At 38.9% G+C, this 17,358-nt stretch overlaps 1 protein-coding gene across 10 annotated transcripts in view; it reads right to left on the bottom strand.

The window, feature by feature from the left end:
* KDM6A (lysine demethylase 6A) overlaps nucleotides 1-17,358 on the bottom strand; it is a 194,012-nt gene that overhangs the window by 85,293 nt on the left and 91,361 nt on the right. For all 10 annotated transcript variants that reach the window (XM_070066975.1, XM_070066976.1, XM_051827032.2 and 7 more), the window contains exon 5: nucleotides 6,764-6,822. In XM_070066975.1, the coding sequence (XP_069923076.1) occupies nucleotides 6,764-6,766 (3 nt within the window). In that variant the 5' untranslated portion in view covers nucleotides 6,767-6,822. The remainder of the gene's footprint in view (nucleotides 1-6,763; nucleotides 6,823-17,358) is intronic.

The raw sequence follows: 17,358 nt of genomic DNA, 5'->3' as shown, positions 1-17,358 counted from the left end.
TAGGTTACTGTAACATGCTCTCTATGAATGTTAGCATAATGGGGGGGGGGGGGTTGGCCTATAAGCAAAACAATGTTTCATTTAAAATCTGTGAGCCTTACCACTCAAGTCTATTCCCAGTTATGCCCTAACACTGCTCCTCCACAGCAGTGAAGGGGCTTATCCATTTATTTATGTAAATATTAGCCCTCTTGGCTTCACTGCTTCTCCTTATTATATTCTGCTGATGTGAAATATTTTCATTTTCCTACTTTCCTCTAAATCTTCAAGATTCACCACCTAAACTCAACACCCAACAATTTTCTTCAGTGTTAACACTTAGGTTCACTCTTTAAAATGAAATACTTCCATTTTCTACCAATTGATTTGCTGTTTCCAGTTGTTTCCAAGTCTATTCCTTGAAGTCTTAAATTCTTTTATTGCTAATATTCCAAATAATACAGCAAAAAGTTTAAGTGCAGTAGATATTTACTGATGCCCTCACTTTTATACTTTAGGATTTCTGGTTGGGTTGGGGCACTCTAGTCTTTTTACTGATCTTTTCTCATCTGACACAATACATCTTATTCAAACACTTAAGTTCATTTTCTTTTCTGAATTTTTGTGCCTCTCTATACCATATAGTTCTTCAGTTTTCCTCATCTCAGGAAAACAAAACAATATGAGAGAAACAGACAAACAGAAAAAGTGAAAGGGTGTACTTCAGGACAGGGATAGAGAAAATGTCAGACTATATTATAATTTTGGTCATCATTTTATTGCATTCATATCTCACCAAAATGCATGTAACCAGAATATGATCTTTGCAGGACAAAACAGACAAAAATCACCAATACATGTAATTTCTGCTGACCTCAGAAATTCTGACAGAGAATTTTATAACGTGGTAAATTTTTACCAGAAACTATAAAATACTTTTATGATATGCATGCAGAGGTACATAGTTTTCAAACACTTAAACCATATTCTCTACTGCAACAAGTCTATATTGTTCTGCACAATATCCTTGGCATTTTTCTTAAAATCTGAAAAATGTAGCTTTTTATGTCACCAAAGTTTTCTGCAGATGTTCAGTTGAAAGACTGTTTTAATGTTAAACATTAAGAAAAATGAAAAGCTAAAATGTCAATAGCACTATCTACAAAAAACACACATGTGTGCTGAATGCATTATAAAACAGCCATTTTAACACTATTGCTAGAAAGTCACTTTTTTAAAAAGTCTCTTCTAGAACTAAAGCAAAATATATGATATTAACTAAATATCCTAGCACAGCCTTTCAAGTACATTTAAAAAGAATCATAATAACACCTTGAGTTCTGTGGGGTTAATAATACTGGGTCCAGAGATTTCCCTCCAGAATGTATGATGGGATAAACGAACTAATTTCACACAAATAAAATGGAGGATATTTTAGCTCTAAATCAGTAACAAGATAATAAATACACAACACACATATACTTTCACATGTATGTATTAGTTAATTTAGAAGTTCTTTTTAACTGAGAAACATTTCATGAAACAAAGAGGTAAGATTTTAATGATGGAGACAGCAGAAGGCGGCAGATCAAACAGTAAATGGCACAAAGCCACATGGGTGAAAAACGCTCAAGGTGTTTTTAGGGAAATGTCAAAGCAATGTAACTGGCACAAGGACTATATTTAGGAAAGCTGTAGGCTAATAGGATCTTTTGAGGTTGAATCAGAAAGGACCATAGAAGTGAGACTAAATTAGAAATACTACACACTGGATTAATCAAACCAATATTTGCTAATTATCACCTCTCCCAGCTCTTTTGCTCTCTCTAGCCAGTCCTCATTTCATCATTCCAGGCAATGGGTTACTTTTTTACCTGTCTTATTTTAGGATTTTTGTTCTTATACATCATTTTCCTTAAGCTTAACTAATCAAAGACGTTCAAAATTCTTTGTGGCAATCTAAATGTCACCACTAGGCATAAATTAATCAGAACGCCCTTGGTGAAATCTGTAAGTTTTCAAGTCAGCATTTGATGTAGCAGCAGGTAAAACACTGGCTGGGATGCTCCCATCCTTTATTGCAGTGCCTGGGTAGGAGTTCTAGCTCTACTCCCCAGTCCAGCTTCCTACTAATGCACACCCTAGGACACAGCAGGTGATGGTTTGACTAGTTGAGTCCCAGCCACCCAACATGGGAAACCCGGACTGAGTTCCGAGTTCTTCACTTCATCTCAGCCCACACTTGGATGGTACAGGCATTTGGACAGTGAAGCAACAGATGGGAAAGCAATCTCTCTGTGTCTCTACCTCTCTCTGCCTTCTAAATAGATAGATATTTACAACTAAACAAATATTTTGACAATAATTGGCTAGGTTTTTTCCTCAAAATATAAGTATATATAATAAACTTAAAATGTATTAGTATCAATTGTTTTATGTTAATAGAACTAAAATTAAACTTTCAATCTAGGAGCATGTCTGTATTATGAAGGCTCAAAAACATACATTAAATGTTTTTGCCAGACTCCACGCTGGACAAGACTCAAGGTCAATTAGGTTTATGTTTGCACTATTCCCTATCATTCCCTGAAAAAGTTTCATTATCACTAAAACCACTATTCTTTTTGCCTTATCGCACTCCAAGAGATCAGAAATTTCTATACTTGTAAGAGTATTTGTGATTGGTACAGAGTTACAGAAATGAATACTAAGAAACCTTACTAATAATGTATTAACATTTCTTTTTCATCTATACCTCATTCTCATAATCCTTTTTGATGTTAAGGTAATAATAATCATTACATTTTCTTATCAGGTTTGTTGATTAGATGCAAGAGTTTAATTTCCAGAATCCTATGCGTCTAGCACAGAATTACGTATCTCTGATATGTGCCACCATACCACCATTCTAGTTAATGGGAAGAAAAAAAAGGTTACAGGCCAAAGATGGCTGGTAAGAATTTGTAGGGAGATGTATTTAGAGGTATGTCTAGTCCCCAAATATATTTTTCTGCCAATCTAACCCTTCCTTTTCTGTATATAGTACACTTCCTCTTATCCCAAGATTTCAGATTCTTACAAAGGCAAGTAGTTCAGTTCAAGGTATCTCTAGTAATCTATCACATTCCTAAACAACATGTGATGACATAGGCTTGCATGCATGTATGATACTGTAAAGGTTTTATAGAGGTTTCATTCTGGTTTCTAGCTCTTTACTGCACTTACTCTACATTTTTCTTTAAGTTTGCCCCCAAGATTACTTAATAAAATGATAGCACACTTGAATTATCATAATAAATAAATCCATTGAGAATGTAACTGTTACTCTAATCCACTACTTTCTGACATGGGATCCTCTAAGAGGGTGTAGCTGGAAAAAATTGGAAACAAATAACTGATCTAGAACCTGACCTATAATCAACTCTAAAAGGAAAAATGGCCAGCATAATATAAAATAACCATAATATAAAAAAAAATAGGTTAACAATACCACTGGTAAATAAAATTGCTCTTATTAGTATGTTAAATCACCACTACCAACCCAAACATACATCACCAAAAAAATAATAATCTCAAACACAAGACATGATATCAAGTACCAGATTTTATTTAAATTATAAATATGTCAAAGCTGCAACACTGAGACATCCTAGACTATGCTTTGTGCTGACTATACAAAAAGATAGCGTAGTTTTCCTTAGAAACATTTCTCAATAAACTACAAAATATTTGGTGAATAAAAAAACACCAAAAAAAAACATGATCCCTGCAATCAATAGGGATCTACACATAAAACAAAGAAAGTAATTTTAACTTAAATAAGCTCCTATCAATTAAGGATGTACTCTAAAACTCTCTCCAAGCAAATATCCCATGCTTTCTAATTTTGTGGCTTTTCAAAAGATAGCAACATAAGCTAAAGCAAAAAGTGAGGACAGTCTGAGAGAGAACATTTGATTAGCAAGAGAGAAAACACATAGCCAAAGTGAATTCATAGACAAGGTGTGAGATATGTTATTTTAGAACTAAAATTCAATACATAAGAGAATGGTAGTGACCAGGACAAGATCAATAGAGCAAAGGACACTTATTAATTCCAACACTGCATCGTCCTTATTATCATTCAGTTTCATTTCTTAGGTCAACTGAAGAATATAAAAAATCATATGCATATAAAGAATCAAAAGATATAATAACCTTAAACAGTTACAAGCTCCCAAACTTAACATGATTATATACTCACTAAAGCAATCAAGTCTCAAACTGACAACAGCTTCATATAAGTACTACTTTTACATCATTATCTTCTTCAATCTATAGGGAGGTTCATAAGTTACCACAGGTATATGGAACCCAACTGGTATGAGGTATATATTCATATATCTATTTCCTAAACAGTAGAGTTCCTTGCTTGGATTTTACCTAAATTACTTCTAGATGGCCAGCCATAAACACTGTATCAATATGCTCAGGAGAACAATTACAAACATAGATTAAAAAATAACCACTTGCTGAGCCAGCCCTGTGGCTTAGGAGGCTAAGCCTATGCCTGTGGCACCAGCATCCCATATGGGCACCAGTTTGTGTACCGGTTGCTCCTTTTCTGATTCAGCTCCCTGCTAATGTGCCTGAGAGAGCGGTGTAAGATGGCCCAAGTGCATGTGCCCCTTCACCCACGTGGGACACCCAGAAAAAGCTCCTAGCAGGATCATGGCTTCGGATCGGCCCTGCTCCAGCTGTTGTGGTCATTTGGGGAATGAACCAGCAGATGGAAGACAGTTCTGTCTCTCCTTCTCTGTAACTCTGCCTCTCAAATAAATAATTAACTAGAACCACCTGGGGCAGGCACTATGGCATAGTAGGCTGAGGATCTGCCTGTGGCGCCAGCATCCCATATGGACACTAGTTTGTGTGCAAGCTTCTCTTCCAATTCAGCTCTCTACTATGGCCTGGAAAAGCAGTGGAAGATGGCCCAAGTGCTTGGGCCCCTGCACCCACATGAGAGACCCCAAGGAAGCTCCTGGCTACAAATGGGCCCAGCTGCAGCCCTTGTGGCCATTTAGGGAATGAATCAGCGGATGGAAGACCTTTCTGTCTCTCCCTCTCTGTCTGCAAATCTAACTCTGAATTAAATAAATAGAAATCTTGCAAAAAAATCAATCTTAAAATTTGGAAACAAAGTACAACAGGAAAAAAAAATTCAGGGGGGAGGGGTTGGATCAAGCATAAGCTCACTTCTGCCACTAACTACAGAGTTAGGTAATACTGATTTAAACACATATCTTGCTTTCTCCATTGACAAAATTAAAGGGAAAAAACAAAATTATTTCTAAGACCACTTCCAGCTCTAAAATTTTAGAATTTTCAATTCTATGAGTAGGATCTTCAAGAAACAAAGATTTTAAACCAGTCTGGATCCAGCCTTGTTTTTAAATAGGATACACTGGACATGAAGATAGGAGGCTTAATTAAGGATAGCTGACAAGAAAAGGGTAATTTAAGAGAAAAATTACAAAGCTTCTTTACAAAGATCAATTATAGCCTTTATAAAGTTTACAGAAAAATTCAATGATCTAAATTCTTGTAATACTCCATTACACACACAGGTGTTCTCTAACAATGCAGTGCTTCCAAATATGAGCAAAAGCCAAAAGAGGAAAGAAAAAGCATAGCAGGAAAAAGCCAAAAAGAAGAAAGAAAAAGCATGCTTGGAAAAAGCAATCCAGCTATAAAATTGCATAACTAGGAAACCCTATCAAATCACTGCCAATATATATGTAAAAAATTTGTGATAAATATTCAAGGTAGCCAACAGGTATATAACAAACTTGTAACCTTTGGCCAAACACTCAATCACTTTCCTTTGGATTCTCAAATCATTCACTCAGCTTAAGATTCTTGAACACAGAAGGGATTATGACAAACTCAAATATGCTTCAAATTAAAAATGTCTACATAGAGCTTTACAAGTCACAAAATGTATATTGTGAGCATCAAAACCCTGTGAAATAAAAGCATGTGCTTATACTGCAACTTCAGTTTAAATTTTTAAAAAGAAATGAGGAAACGAATTAAATAACTTTTTACATCTAAGATCAAATTAAATATCAATGCTATGACCAAATACCAATCTTACACTTTAAATTCTATGTTCTTTCCACAGCATGCTATTATCCTATCTGGTAAACAAACAAACAAACAAACAAAAAAACATGGGGCAAAGGTCATAATAGTAGAGTCATCTTAAAGCTTGTAAAATTTTATATATTACTATCATATTTAATATGCAACTGGTAAAGGGGTACCATTATTCTTATTTTATAGTAGAGAGAACTCAGAGTTTATAATCTAATGCCTAGTTACTAGAAATTGGAAAGGCTAACCAGTGTGTGGAAAAGGGAAGTATCTATTAATCTGTAAAAGTAAACCTATGAGTACTAATCCTTATATAGATCATTTACCCAAGCATTCCTCAGTTCAAATAATCTAAAGACCACTATTCCATAAGGAATAACTGAAAAACATCAAAAAGCTTTTTTATCAGTCTCTTTTAAGAACCTTATATAGATTCTTTAGGGAACACCCACAACTCCTAATCTAAGGTGGGTCAAAATCTCTGATAGAACAATCAAACCATTTCAAAAGATTACATATAATGTAGGCTTACTAACGCTAAAATATTTTCTATTTACTACATATACATGCATATACAATCAAGTAAAAGCTAACCAACAAATGCCATTTACTGGAAATAACTGGAGTTATTAGTTTTATGTCAACTTACCATTGAAATGCATTGTAATGGAAGTAGACCAAACCAAGACCATATAAAAAGGCAGCATTCTGTAAAGGAAGGGAGAAAAACCATACTTTTAGGAAAGGCATTTGTGTCTAATGCATATGATATTATTATAAAAATACTATATTCAAGATGCTTTAGAGGTTCTTAAAATTCTCTTATCATTACAATCATATTTCAAAGTAAACTTGAGTTTCTCTTTGTTTTACCTTTAAAAAAAAAAGTTATTTCCATTTACTGGAAAGGCAGAGTGACAGAGACAGATCTTCCATCATCTGATTCACTCCTCAAATGCCCATAACAACCAGGGCTGGGCAAGGTAGAAGCCAGTTGCCCAAGCATTGCAGCCATCATCTCCTTGCCAGAATGCACTAGCAGGAAGCTGGAGTGGACAAGAAGTAGCCCTCACTACTCCAACATGGGATGCAGGCATCCCAAACTATAGCTTAATCCACTGTGTCACAATGCCAGCCCCTATATTTTTAAAACACCAAAGTAAGAGGGATGAGTTAGCAGATAAGCATAGAATCCAATCAACTTGAAAACTATTCTGGTTTCCATTTAATCAAAATGGCCCTGAAATAAACTTACCAGCAGAATTCTATGGCCAGAAATAAAATAACAATCTATTCTAAAGGGATAAGAAAAGGCTCAAACTATACTATCATTTTCTCTTTTCATTGCAGCTACTTTTTTCTCTGGTTCCTTCTACTTCTTCAAATGGATTTAGCTTTATGTTCATTATTGTCAGGAAAGCACTTAAAATTCAAGAGAAGGCCGGCGCCACGGCTCACTAGGCTAATCCTCCGTCTTGCGGCGCCGGCACACTGGGTTCTAGTCCCGGTCGGGGCGCCGGATTCTGTCCTGGTTGCCCCTCTTCCAGGCCAGCTCTCTGCTGTGGCCAGGGAGTGCAGTGGAGGATGGCCCAAGTGCTTGGGCCCTGCACCCCATGGGAGACCAGGAGAAGCACCTGGCTCCTGCCATCGGATCAGCGCGGTGAGCCGGCCGCAGTGCGCCAGCCGCGGCGGCCATTGGAGGGTGAACCAACGGCAAAGGAAGACCTTTCTCTCTGTCTCTCTCACTGTCCACTCTGTCAAAAAAAAAAAAAAATTTTTCTTCAAGAGAAATGCACAATCTAAACCAAGAACGAATTTTAATAATAAAAACTTACATGTCAAAACATCATCTAGATGTTTACATTTGGGGCTTTAACCATCACTAAATCCCTTTACAGAATAAAAGAGATGCCAACATCTATCCTGACTCATTTTTGACCTCTGGCCATCAAAAATGAACTAGTTACCAATTCCCTTTTCGTACACAGGGCAAATATTTGAGTATCATCTAGTGCATGTTTCCAATAACTATGCAAATCTGTTTTAGTAAGTCTTCCCTATCCAAAAAAAAGGTAAAGATTTCACACTAATTCTTGTGGACAAATTCCTCTAAAATTCTAAATTACAAATGGCTCCAAATTCTAAAATGTCAAAAATATTTAATTATTAAAGTGTTTCTTGCCTTCCTTTCTTGGGCTGCACTTTCTGAGTAGTAGACCCCGAGACAAAGGTTTTAGCAGAAATGGGAAGTTACCCAAGAAACCACGTGTAAGGGAACGAAGTGAAGTATGGTAGGAAAGGAAAGGAAGCCGATAAAGAATGCACTATGAAACTGTGACTATGGGCAACCGGGATTCAAACTTGCTGGGGATCTCTGGGAAGCAGTGTTATCTTTCTGTAAGTGTTAGTGAACTAAGGTTCTTATCCCCACAGCTTCTGTCAGTCACTGATTTGAGAAAAACAATCAGTGATGTTTAAAATCCAAAATATAAACAAGCTGGGAATACATCATGCTAGAACTAAATTGAGCATTTCCTTTAGATTCTAAGAACTTTTCTAATAACAGTGAAGAATATTTCAGTAGGCGCCAGCGGTATAGCATAGTGGGTAAAGCCACCGCCTATGGCGCCGGCATCCCATATGGGCACAAGTTCAAGTCCTGACTCTCTGCTGTGGCCTGGGAAAGAAGCAGAAGATGGCCCAAGTGCTTGGGCCCCTGCACCCATGTAGGAAACCCAGAAGAAGCTCCTGACTCCTGGCTTCGGATCAGCCCACCTCCAGCCATTGCAGCCATTTGGGGAGTGAGCCAGTAGATGGAAGACAGATCTCTCTCTCTCTCTCTCTCTCTCTCTCTCTATCTCTCTCTCTCTCTGCCTCTGCCTCTGCCTCTCTGTAACTCTGCCTTTCAAAATAACCTTTGGTGCAGGGGGAAAAAAAAAAAGGGAAAAATATGTAAGTATATTGTAAAACGTAATGAATATGGTAATTTAATTTCATTAAGTCCTCATTACTCCCAATTTTCTGAACAAGAAATTACATGTTACAGGGATTTTCACAATTTCAGGGAGTCACAGAGGTCTCAGTCAATATCCATTTGAAATTTTTAAAGATTTAGTTGGAACTGTTTTTAATCAGGCTCATTCATTACTATCCCACCCTCTGAAATAAGCTGAGCCATTGACTAAGTGCCAGGGACAATACCCAAAGTTGAACAAGCCAAACTAAATAAAATACACTTCTTTTGATCTCAAGAAGGAGGGAGAGCAGAGATATTCAGACTGCAGGAGTAATTAATTTAGAGTCATGAAGTTTCCACTTAGAAAGTCAAGATTTGAAGCAAGATATGAAGGGGAAGGGAACAAGGCTTGAATAACCACAGATATAACCTTTTACCAATTTAGCCCAGAGAAAGAGATCTGGGATATGGTAGAAATCTGGGCTTACTGAGCCAGTACACACCCTATATTCTCCCAGGTTCTTCAATCCAGTTATATTTCAACCTTCTCCTTCTAGGAAATGTTAACCCAGCCTCTCCTCCCTATATATTATATCCCTTATTGAAGGGAAGCACTGCTACTTGTCCCACTACAAATCAGAGGGGATCTTTCCAATCTCTAACTACTGTATTTTTGTTATTTGTCTATTGACTAAACTATCTCATCAATCAAAAACGTCACACAGAGTGCTAATGGTGTAAATGGTCTACATGTATCCTTTATTAGCACCTAGCACAATATGCTTCCAGATAGATGTTCACAGGTTTACAAAATCAAAATCACTCAATATTTAAGCCTGTGAGTTCTCTTCCCTTGAGTGACATGGAATAAGCTTATGGCATGATCTTTGTCTACGCAAGGAACACACCCTCATTTTTCCTTAACAGCAAAAAGTGATTAAAACATTTACTGAGCATCTACTATGAGTCATAACAGAGTTATAGGCATTGGGAAGATAGAACATACTATCCCAAAATAGGGCATTTCTTCATACTGAGTATTTAAGTTTACAGAATTTGACAAATACCAAGTGCAAGGATTCTCTGACCTTCCCCCTGCTTCTTCCCTGAAGCAGGTCATAAGACCCTTATGAAAGTTGCCTTCCCTGTATCTCTGAAAATCAAGGGACACAGAGAAAACCCGCAAAAACAGACCTTGCTTAAGTTTCTCCCAGTTATCCTTTATCCTATCACATTCATTCGCAAATTTCCTCTGCTCAACAAGCTTAGCATAAAACCATTCAGGTTAAAGTATTTCTTCAGACAGTTATTTCATTGTGAAAGCTCTCCTGTATTAAATAAACTTGTGTGCATTTCCAGGGTTTTCAAAAACTTTATTAATTTATTTGAAAGGCATACAGAGAACTTCCTTCTGTTGGTTCACTCCCCAAATACCCACAGCAGACTGGGCCAAACTGAAGTGAGGAGCCAGGAAGTTAATCTTGGTCTCCCAAGTGGTTGGCAGAGAGGCCAGCGCTGTGGTATGGCGGGTTAAGTCACTTTCTGCAGTTCCAAGCATCCTGTATGGACATCGGTTTTATTCCCATCTGCTTTTCAGATCCTGGGAAAGCAGAAGAAGATGCCCAACTTCTTGGGCCCTGTACCTACTTGGGAGACCCAGATGAAGCTCCTGGCTCTGGCCCAGCCTGACCATTGCAGCTATATGGAGAGTGAACCCCAAATTGGTGGAAGATCCCTTTCTCTCTCTCTCTCCGTCTATGTAATTCTGATTTTCAAATAAATAAAAATCTTAAAACAAAAGTGGCAGGATCCATGGCCGGCGCCGTGGCTCAATAGGCTAATCCTCCACCTGTGGAGCTGGCACCCCAGGTTCTAGTCCCAGTCGGGGCACCGGATTCTGTCCTAGTTGCTCCTCTTCCAGTCCAGCTCTCTGCTGTGGCCCAGGAAGGCAGTGGAGGATGGCCCAAGTCCTTGGGCCCTGTACCCACATGGGAAACCAAGAGAAGCACCTGGCTCCTGGCTTCGGATCAGCGCAGCGGCCATTGGGGGGTGACCCAACGGAAAAGGAAGACCTTTCTCTCTGTCTCTCTCTCTCACTGTCTAACTCTGCCTGTCAAAAAAAAAAAAAAAAAAAAAAAAAAAAAAGTAGCAGGATCCAAGTTACTTCAATCAGCAACAGATGACTCCTATGGGGTTTGAAACCAGGCACTCCAATATGGGAAGAAGCTGTCCCAAGTGGCAGCTTATCCTGCTATGCAGACAACTAGGGTTGCCTTTCTCTTGTTCATCTTTTATTTGAGGGAGCCCAGCCAATGAACCTGACTAGAAGGAAAGGGTTATTTCTCCTCACCCACATACAGTAGTGAACAAAACAGACAATATCCTCAATGAGTTCACAATCTAATGACAAAACATTATTAAACTAAATGCCTAACAGTATACTCCAAGCTATAAACATGTTAAGACTTAATGGAGCATAATAAGGACTCAGAAAAGAGAAAGTACAGTGTTTGGGTACTACATCTCAAAGATTAGGAAAGGCGAAACAAGAAATCTGAACCAGAGGTTCTAAGTTGCACAAGTGTGTAAATTTCTATATGCAGTGAAATACATGCATTCTTCTAAAATTATCAATATTCTACTTCACCCATAACACTAATAGTATCCCTTGAGAAACACAGGTCTGTGCAAAAGGATGGATGACCTGAGCAAAGGAACTGATATGGAAATGAGTTTAGATCTGATGTAGACAATCTTTAACTGGTGCAAAGTTAAGGGAGCAGTTTTCCGCGAAATATACTATTGATAAAATATACAGTAATCCTAATCTTTCCATAAGGGATACATTCCAACACCCGCACTGTGAGCCTGAAACCTCAAACAGTACCAAACCCTCCATATACTGTTTTGTTTTTTTTTTTAAAGATTTTATTTATTTGAGAGTTGAATTACAAACAGTAGGAGGGAGAGACAGAGAAAAAGGTCTTCCTTCCGTTGATTCACTCTCCAAATGGCCACAATGGCTGGAGCTGCGCCAATCTGAAGCCAGGAGCCAGGTGCTTCTTCCCAGTATCCCACATGGGTGCAGGGCCCAAGCACTTGGGCTATCCTCCACTGCCCTCCCAGGCCACAGCAGAGAGCTGGACTGGAAGAGGAGCAACCGGGACTAGAACCGACGACCATATGGGATGTTGGCGCCACAGACAGAGGATTAACCTACTGAGCCACAGCACTGGTCCCACAGTTTTTTCTTACACATTTATACATAAAGTTTAATTTATAAATTAGGCACGGTAGAAGATTAACAATAACAAAATATGACAATTTGAATATACTGTAATAAAAGTAACATGAATGTGTTTCCTCTCCCTCAAAATCTAACTTTTGGCCGGCGCCGCGGCTCACTAGGCTAATCCTCCGCCTTGCGGTGCCGGCACACCGGGTTCTAGGCACACCGGGTTCTAGTCCCGGTCGGGGCGCCGGATTCTGTCCTGGTTGCCCCTCTTCCAGGCCAGCTCTCTGCTGTGGCCAGGGAGTGCAGTGGAGGATGGCCCAGGTGCTTGGGCCCTGCACCCCATGGGAGACCAGGAAAAGCACCTGGCTCCTGGCTCCTGCCATCGGATCAGCGCGGTGCGCCAGCCGCAGCGCGCCGGCCATTGGAGGGTGAACCAACGGCAAAGGAAGACCTTTCTCTCTGTCTCTCTCTCTCACTGTCCACTCTGCCTGTCAAAAAAAAAAAATTTTTTTTTTTTTTTTTTTTTTTTTTTAAAATCTAACTTTTGGGGCCGGCGCTGTAGCATAGTGAGCCCTGGCTGATCTACTTCTGATCCAGCTCTCTGCTATGGTCTGTGAAGGCAGTGGAAGATGGCCTAAGTCCTTGAGCCCTTTCCCCACTATGGGAGACCTGGAATAAGCTCCTGGCTCCTGGCTTTGGATCAGCTCAGCTCCTACTGTTGCGGCCATTTGGGAAATGAACCAGAGTATGGAAGAACACCCCCCCAAAAAAAAATAAATAAATCTTAAAAAAAAAAAAAAACACTAATTTTTGCTCTTAAAAGCACATGGATTTCTTAACCCTGTGCACTATATCTGGGCTTATCATATTCCCTGAAATGCTACCACATACAGGTTTAGGATCCCTTAAGCAAAATTTTGGAGACCAGAAGTGCTTCAGACTTCAATTTTTTTTTCCTTCCCCCCTTTTGGATTTTGGGAATATATGCATACACTTAATATCTTGGGGATGGGACCCAAGATTAAACACAGAATTCATGTATGTTTCATATACTCCTTTTACACATGGCCTGAAGTCAATTTTATACAACATTTTTAGTTCAGCTGCATTTTTCACTACCACTTATCATATGAGGTCAGATGTGTAAGTTTCTTCGTGTGTTGTCATAACACCACACAGAGTTTCAGATTGGGCAGAATTTCAAGGTTCAAATTTTGGGATTAGGAATACTGAAACTGTAGTAACACAGTTAATCAGTCCTTCCATGTTTTATGCCCCAATGCCTCCTCCTCCTCATGTTCATGAATGTAAGCTCTATTAGGTATTTTCTTTGTACTAAAAGAGCCTGGTTTCGCTTCAACTGAAGATTTGTTTTAGATGGTATCTTTTCTCCTTAATCAGCTGCTTCAACTCTGCCAGAAATCTAACAGCAGTTTTTTCATTGGCAGATGTAGCCTCTTCAGTAAATTTTACATTTTTCAGTCCAAGCCTATTTCTGAATCTGCATAATTATCCCTAAAGTTGCAGGATATAGGTTTATGTCACTCATTGCAGGAGACATCTTGAAGACTTCACAGAGAATCAATGTTTTCTGGTGCAACATGTTGCTGACAATCAGAATACATTTTCCTTTTTTCTTTAAAGATTTATTTTATTTATTTGAAAGGCAGTTACAAAGACAGACAGAAAGGGAGATACAGAGAGAGATCTTCCACCATCCTTGGTTCACTCTCAAAATGGCCACAACAACCAGGGCTGGGCCAGGCTGAAGCCAGGATTCAGGAGCTTCCACCTGGTCTCCCACATGGGTGCAAGGGCCCAAGGAGTTGGGCCATTGTGTTGGCAGGGAGCTGGATAGGAAGTGGAGTAGCCAAGCATCCCAGGCAGGGGCTTTACCCACAAGACCAAGAAGCCAGCTCACACATTTTTTTCTGCTCATGCTTCCCACTCAAAAAATCTAATGCCTTTTCTTTTCTTTTTTTTTAAAGATTTATTTTATTTATTTGAAAGACAAAGTTACACAGAGAGGTGAGACAGAGAGAGAGGTCCTCCACCTGCTGGTTCACTCCCCAGACTGCTGGAACGGTCTGAACCCAGTAGCCAGGAGCCTCCTCCAGATCCCCAACGCAGGTGCAGGGGCCCAAGGACTTGGGCCATCCTCCACTACTATTCCAGGCCACAGCAGAGAGCTGGATCAGAAGTGGAGCAGCCGGGACCAGGACCGGAGCCCATATGGGAGAGGCTGGCACCCCAGGCCAGGGCCTTAACACACTGTGCCACAGTGCCGGCCCCATGCCTTTTCCATCTTAACCAATAATTTATCACACACTGTTGTTTTTAACTTTTGCAGTTTTGGATATGACAGCAAGACCACCATGAATTTTTCCTTCTTCATTTCATAAACAGACGATTCACTCTTACCACAGATCTTAGCAAACTCACTATACATATTTTTTTTCCTCTTCTTTAAGTGGAGAACTTTCACATTTTTAAGTAAAGGAAGCACTTTACAGCTTCTCTTTGGCATATTCAAATTCCCAACATTACTACTCTTCCACTTTGGGGCCATTACTACTATTAAGTAAAATAAGGAATCCTTGAAGCACTGTAATATAATATTCTGATAAACAAGACAATTACTAAGGAGCCAACAGGCAGGAACAGTACGCAGCATGGATACACAGAACAAAAAAACTAATTCACATCCTCCGTGGGATGAAAAGGGACAAAGTGAGATTTCATCATGCTTAGATCATTGCACAATTTAAAGCTTTGAACTGATTATTTCTGGAATTTCCCATTTAGTATTTTAAGATGGGAAACTGAAACCACAAAACACAAAACTGTGGATAAGGGAGTATTACTGTAATCCCACCTCAATCCAAATCCTGCAACCGTGTGGGAGACCTGGAAGAAACTCCTGGGTCCTGGCTTCGGATCAGCCCAGATCCAGCAGATTTAAGACCTCTCTCTGTCTCTCCCTCTCTCTCGTAACTCTGCCTTTCAAATAAATAAATAAATCTTTTTTAAAAAAAAAAAAAAAGATAAAATAAATACAAAGTTGGTAACCTTACATTAAACCCTCCCCTGCCAAACTTTCTTAAATATGAAATGTCATGGAAGACACTATTGGTTCACTGATAAAAACTTTTTTCCTAGCTACTTTCAGTGAGAAAAACCTGGTGATCTGACACAGTTCCAGTCATTGAGATAAGTGATTATATTTAAAGCACAAATAAATTGAAGAATTTTCAAAAGCAGCCCAACATTTTCATTTCTTAAGAGTGTAACACTAAAAGACTCTAGTGTATTTCACTTCCAAAAACAGGCCAACGACAAACAAAATACACTAGAAAATCCTCCTGATGTAAAACCTAGTAAAAATGTGAGATGAGGGGCTTGCGCTGTGGCGCAGCAGGTTAACGTCCTGGCCTGAAGCGCCAGCATCCCATATGGACGCCTGTTCAAGACCTGGCTGCTCCACTTCCAGTCCAGCTCTCTGCTATGGCCTGGGAAAGCAGTACAAGATGGCCCAAGTCCTTGGGCCCCTGTGCCCACGTACAAGACCCAGAACAAGCTCCTGGCTTCTGGCTTCGGATCAGCGCAGCTCCGGCCATTGCTGCCAATTGCAGAGTGAACCAGTGGATGGAAGACCTCCCTCTCTCTCCCTCTGCCTCTCCGCTCTCTGTGTAACTCTGAATTTCAAATAAATAAATAAATCTTTAAAAAAAAAAAGTGAGATGAAATATTTTAAACCTATCTTTACAAATGAATGGCTGAACTAGCAACAAAAGGAAAAAGGCCGAAAACTCTAAAAAGGAGAAATACAAAACCATAAGCAAATACCAAAAATCAATATAATACTGTGGGACCTAAATCTTTCGTTTCCCAACAACCACGTAGAACAGGAGACAAATTAGGCATAATATACAGAGTTTTGCCCCAAGATTTCCCACAAAAATCCCAACACCTGGGAGTTCTTTCTTAGTAAAGTTATGTGCCACATAACATTTCAGAGAACAAGAGAGAAAATATGAAGTGGTAGTCCTTTAAGATTATATAGCTGGGGCCAGCGCTGGGATATAGCAGGTAAAGCCAGTGCTGGCATCCTATATGGGTGCCAGTTCAAGTCCTGGTTGTTCCACTTCTGAGTCAGCTCTCTGCTATGGCCTGGGAAAGCAGTGGAAAATGGCCCCAAGTCCTTGGGCACCTGCTTCTGCATGCTCTAGCCATTGCAGCCATATGGGGAGTGAACCAGCAGATGGAAAACCTCTCTCTCTGCCTTTCCAATAAATAAATCTTAAAAAAAAATAAGATAATATAACCAAGTACTGGCACAACCATCTGAGCTTTGTGTAGGTACAGTCTATGATGGTCACAAAATGATGGAATCACTAAGACACATACATATCCTTAAACAATGCATGACTGTAAATGAAATGGGACACACGCAATAATTGAGAAGTGGTATCTGAAGATTTTCTAGTACAAGATATTCTCTTGATGCAGAAAGCTAAATCATATGTAATCTTAAACACAAAGTGAAGGAGGGAAAGGCAAAGAGTGGATCTCTTACAAGAATTCAAAAGTGATGTAACGGCTTCAAAAAGGTAAAACACTAACTTTTCAAAAGCATCCAGTAAAGCTAGAAGCAGAGAGGATATGTAGTGACAAGAGTTCTATTTTAAAAGAACAAAGAAGTCCTTTTTGAACATAGCTCTGATGAAGGGTATCAGTGGAAATGCAGTATATGAGAAAATAAACAATAACCAAGAAAAAATAACCAAAAAAAATTAGAGGAACAAGAAACAAGTTTTATACAAAAAAAATTTAGGTTTTATAATTACAGTATCATTGAATCTAAGACTTCTTCAAATGTAAGTATCTTATTTTATGTACCATTTAGGAAAAAAATTCCAATTAAGCTGACTACACTTGTAATTAGCACTTAAAATGATTTGAAAATTAGTGAAATAAATTTTTATCACATTTCACTTTTTACACATAAAAAGAAAATGCAAGAGAAATTCATTAAGACAGCCTAAGTGCAGAG

The sequence above is a fragment of the Oryctolagus cuniculus genome, chromosome X (genome assembly GCF_964237555.1).
Source record: "Oryctolagus cuniculus chromosome X, mOryCun1.1, whole genome shotgun sequence".
Lineage (NCBI taxonomy): Eukaryota > Metazoa > Chordata > Mammalia > Lagomorpha > Leporidae > Oryctolagus > Oryctolagus cuniculus.
The sequence above is the reverse complement of the archived record's forward strand: the minus strand, read 5'-3'. Positions and strand labels throughout refer to the sequence as shown.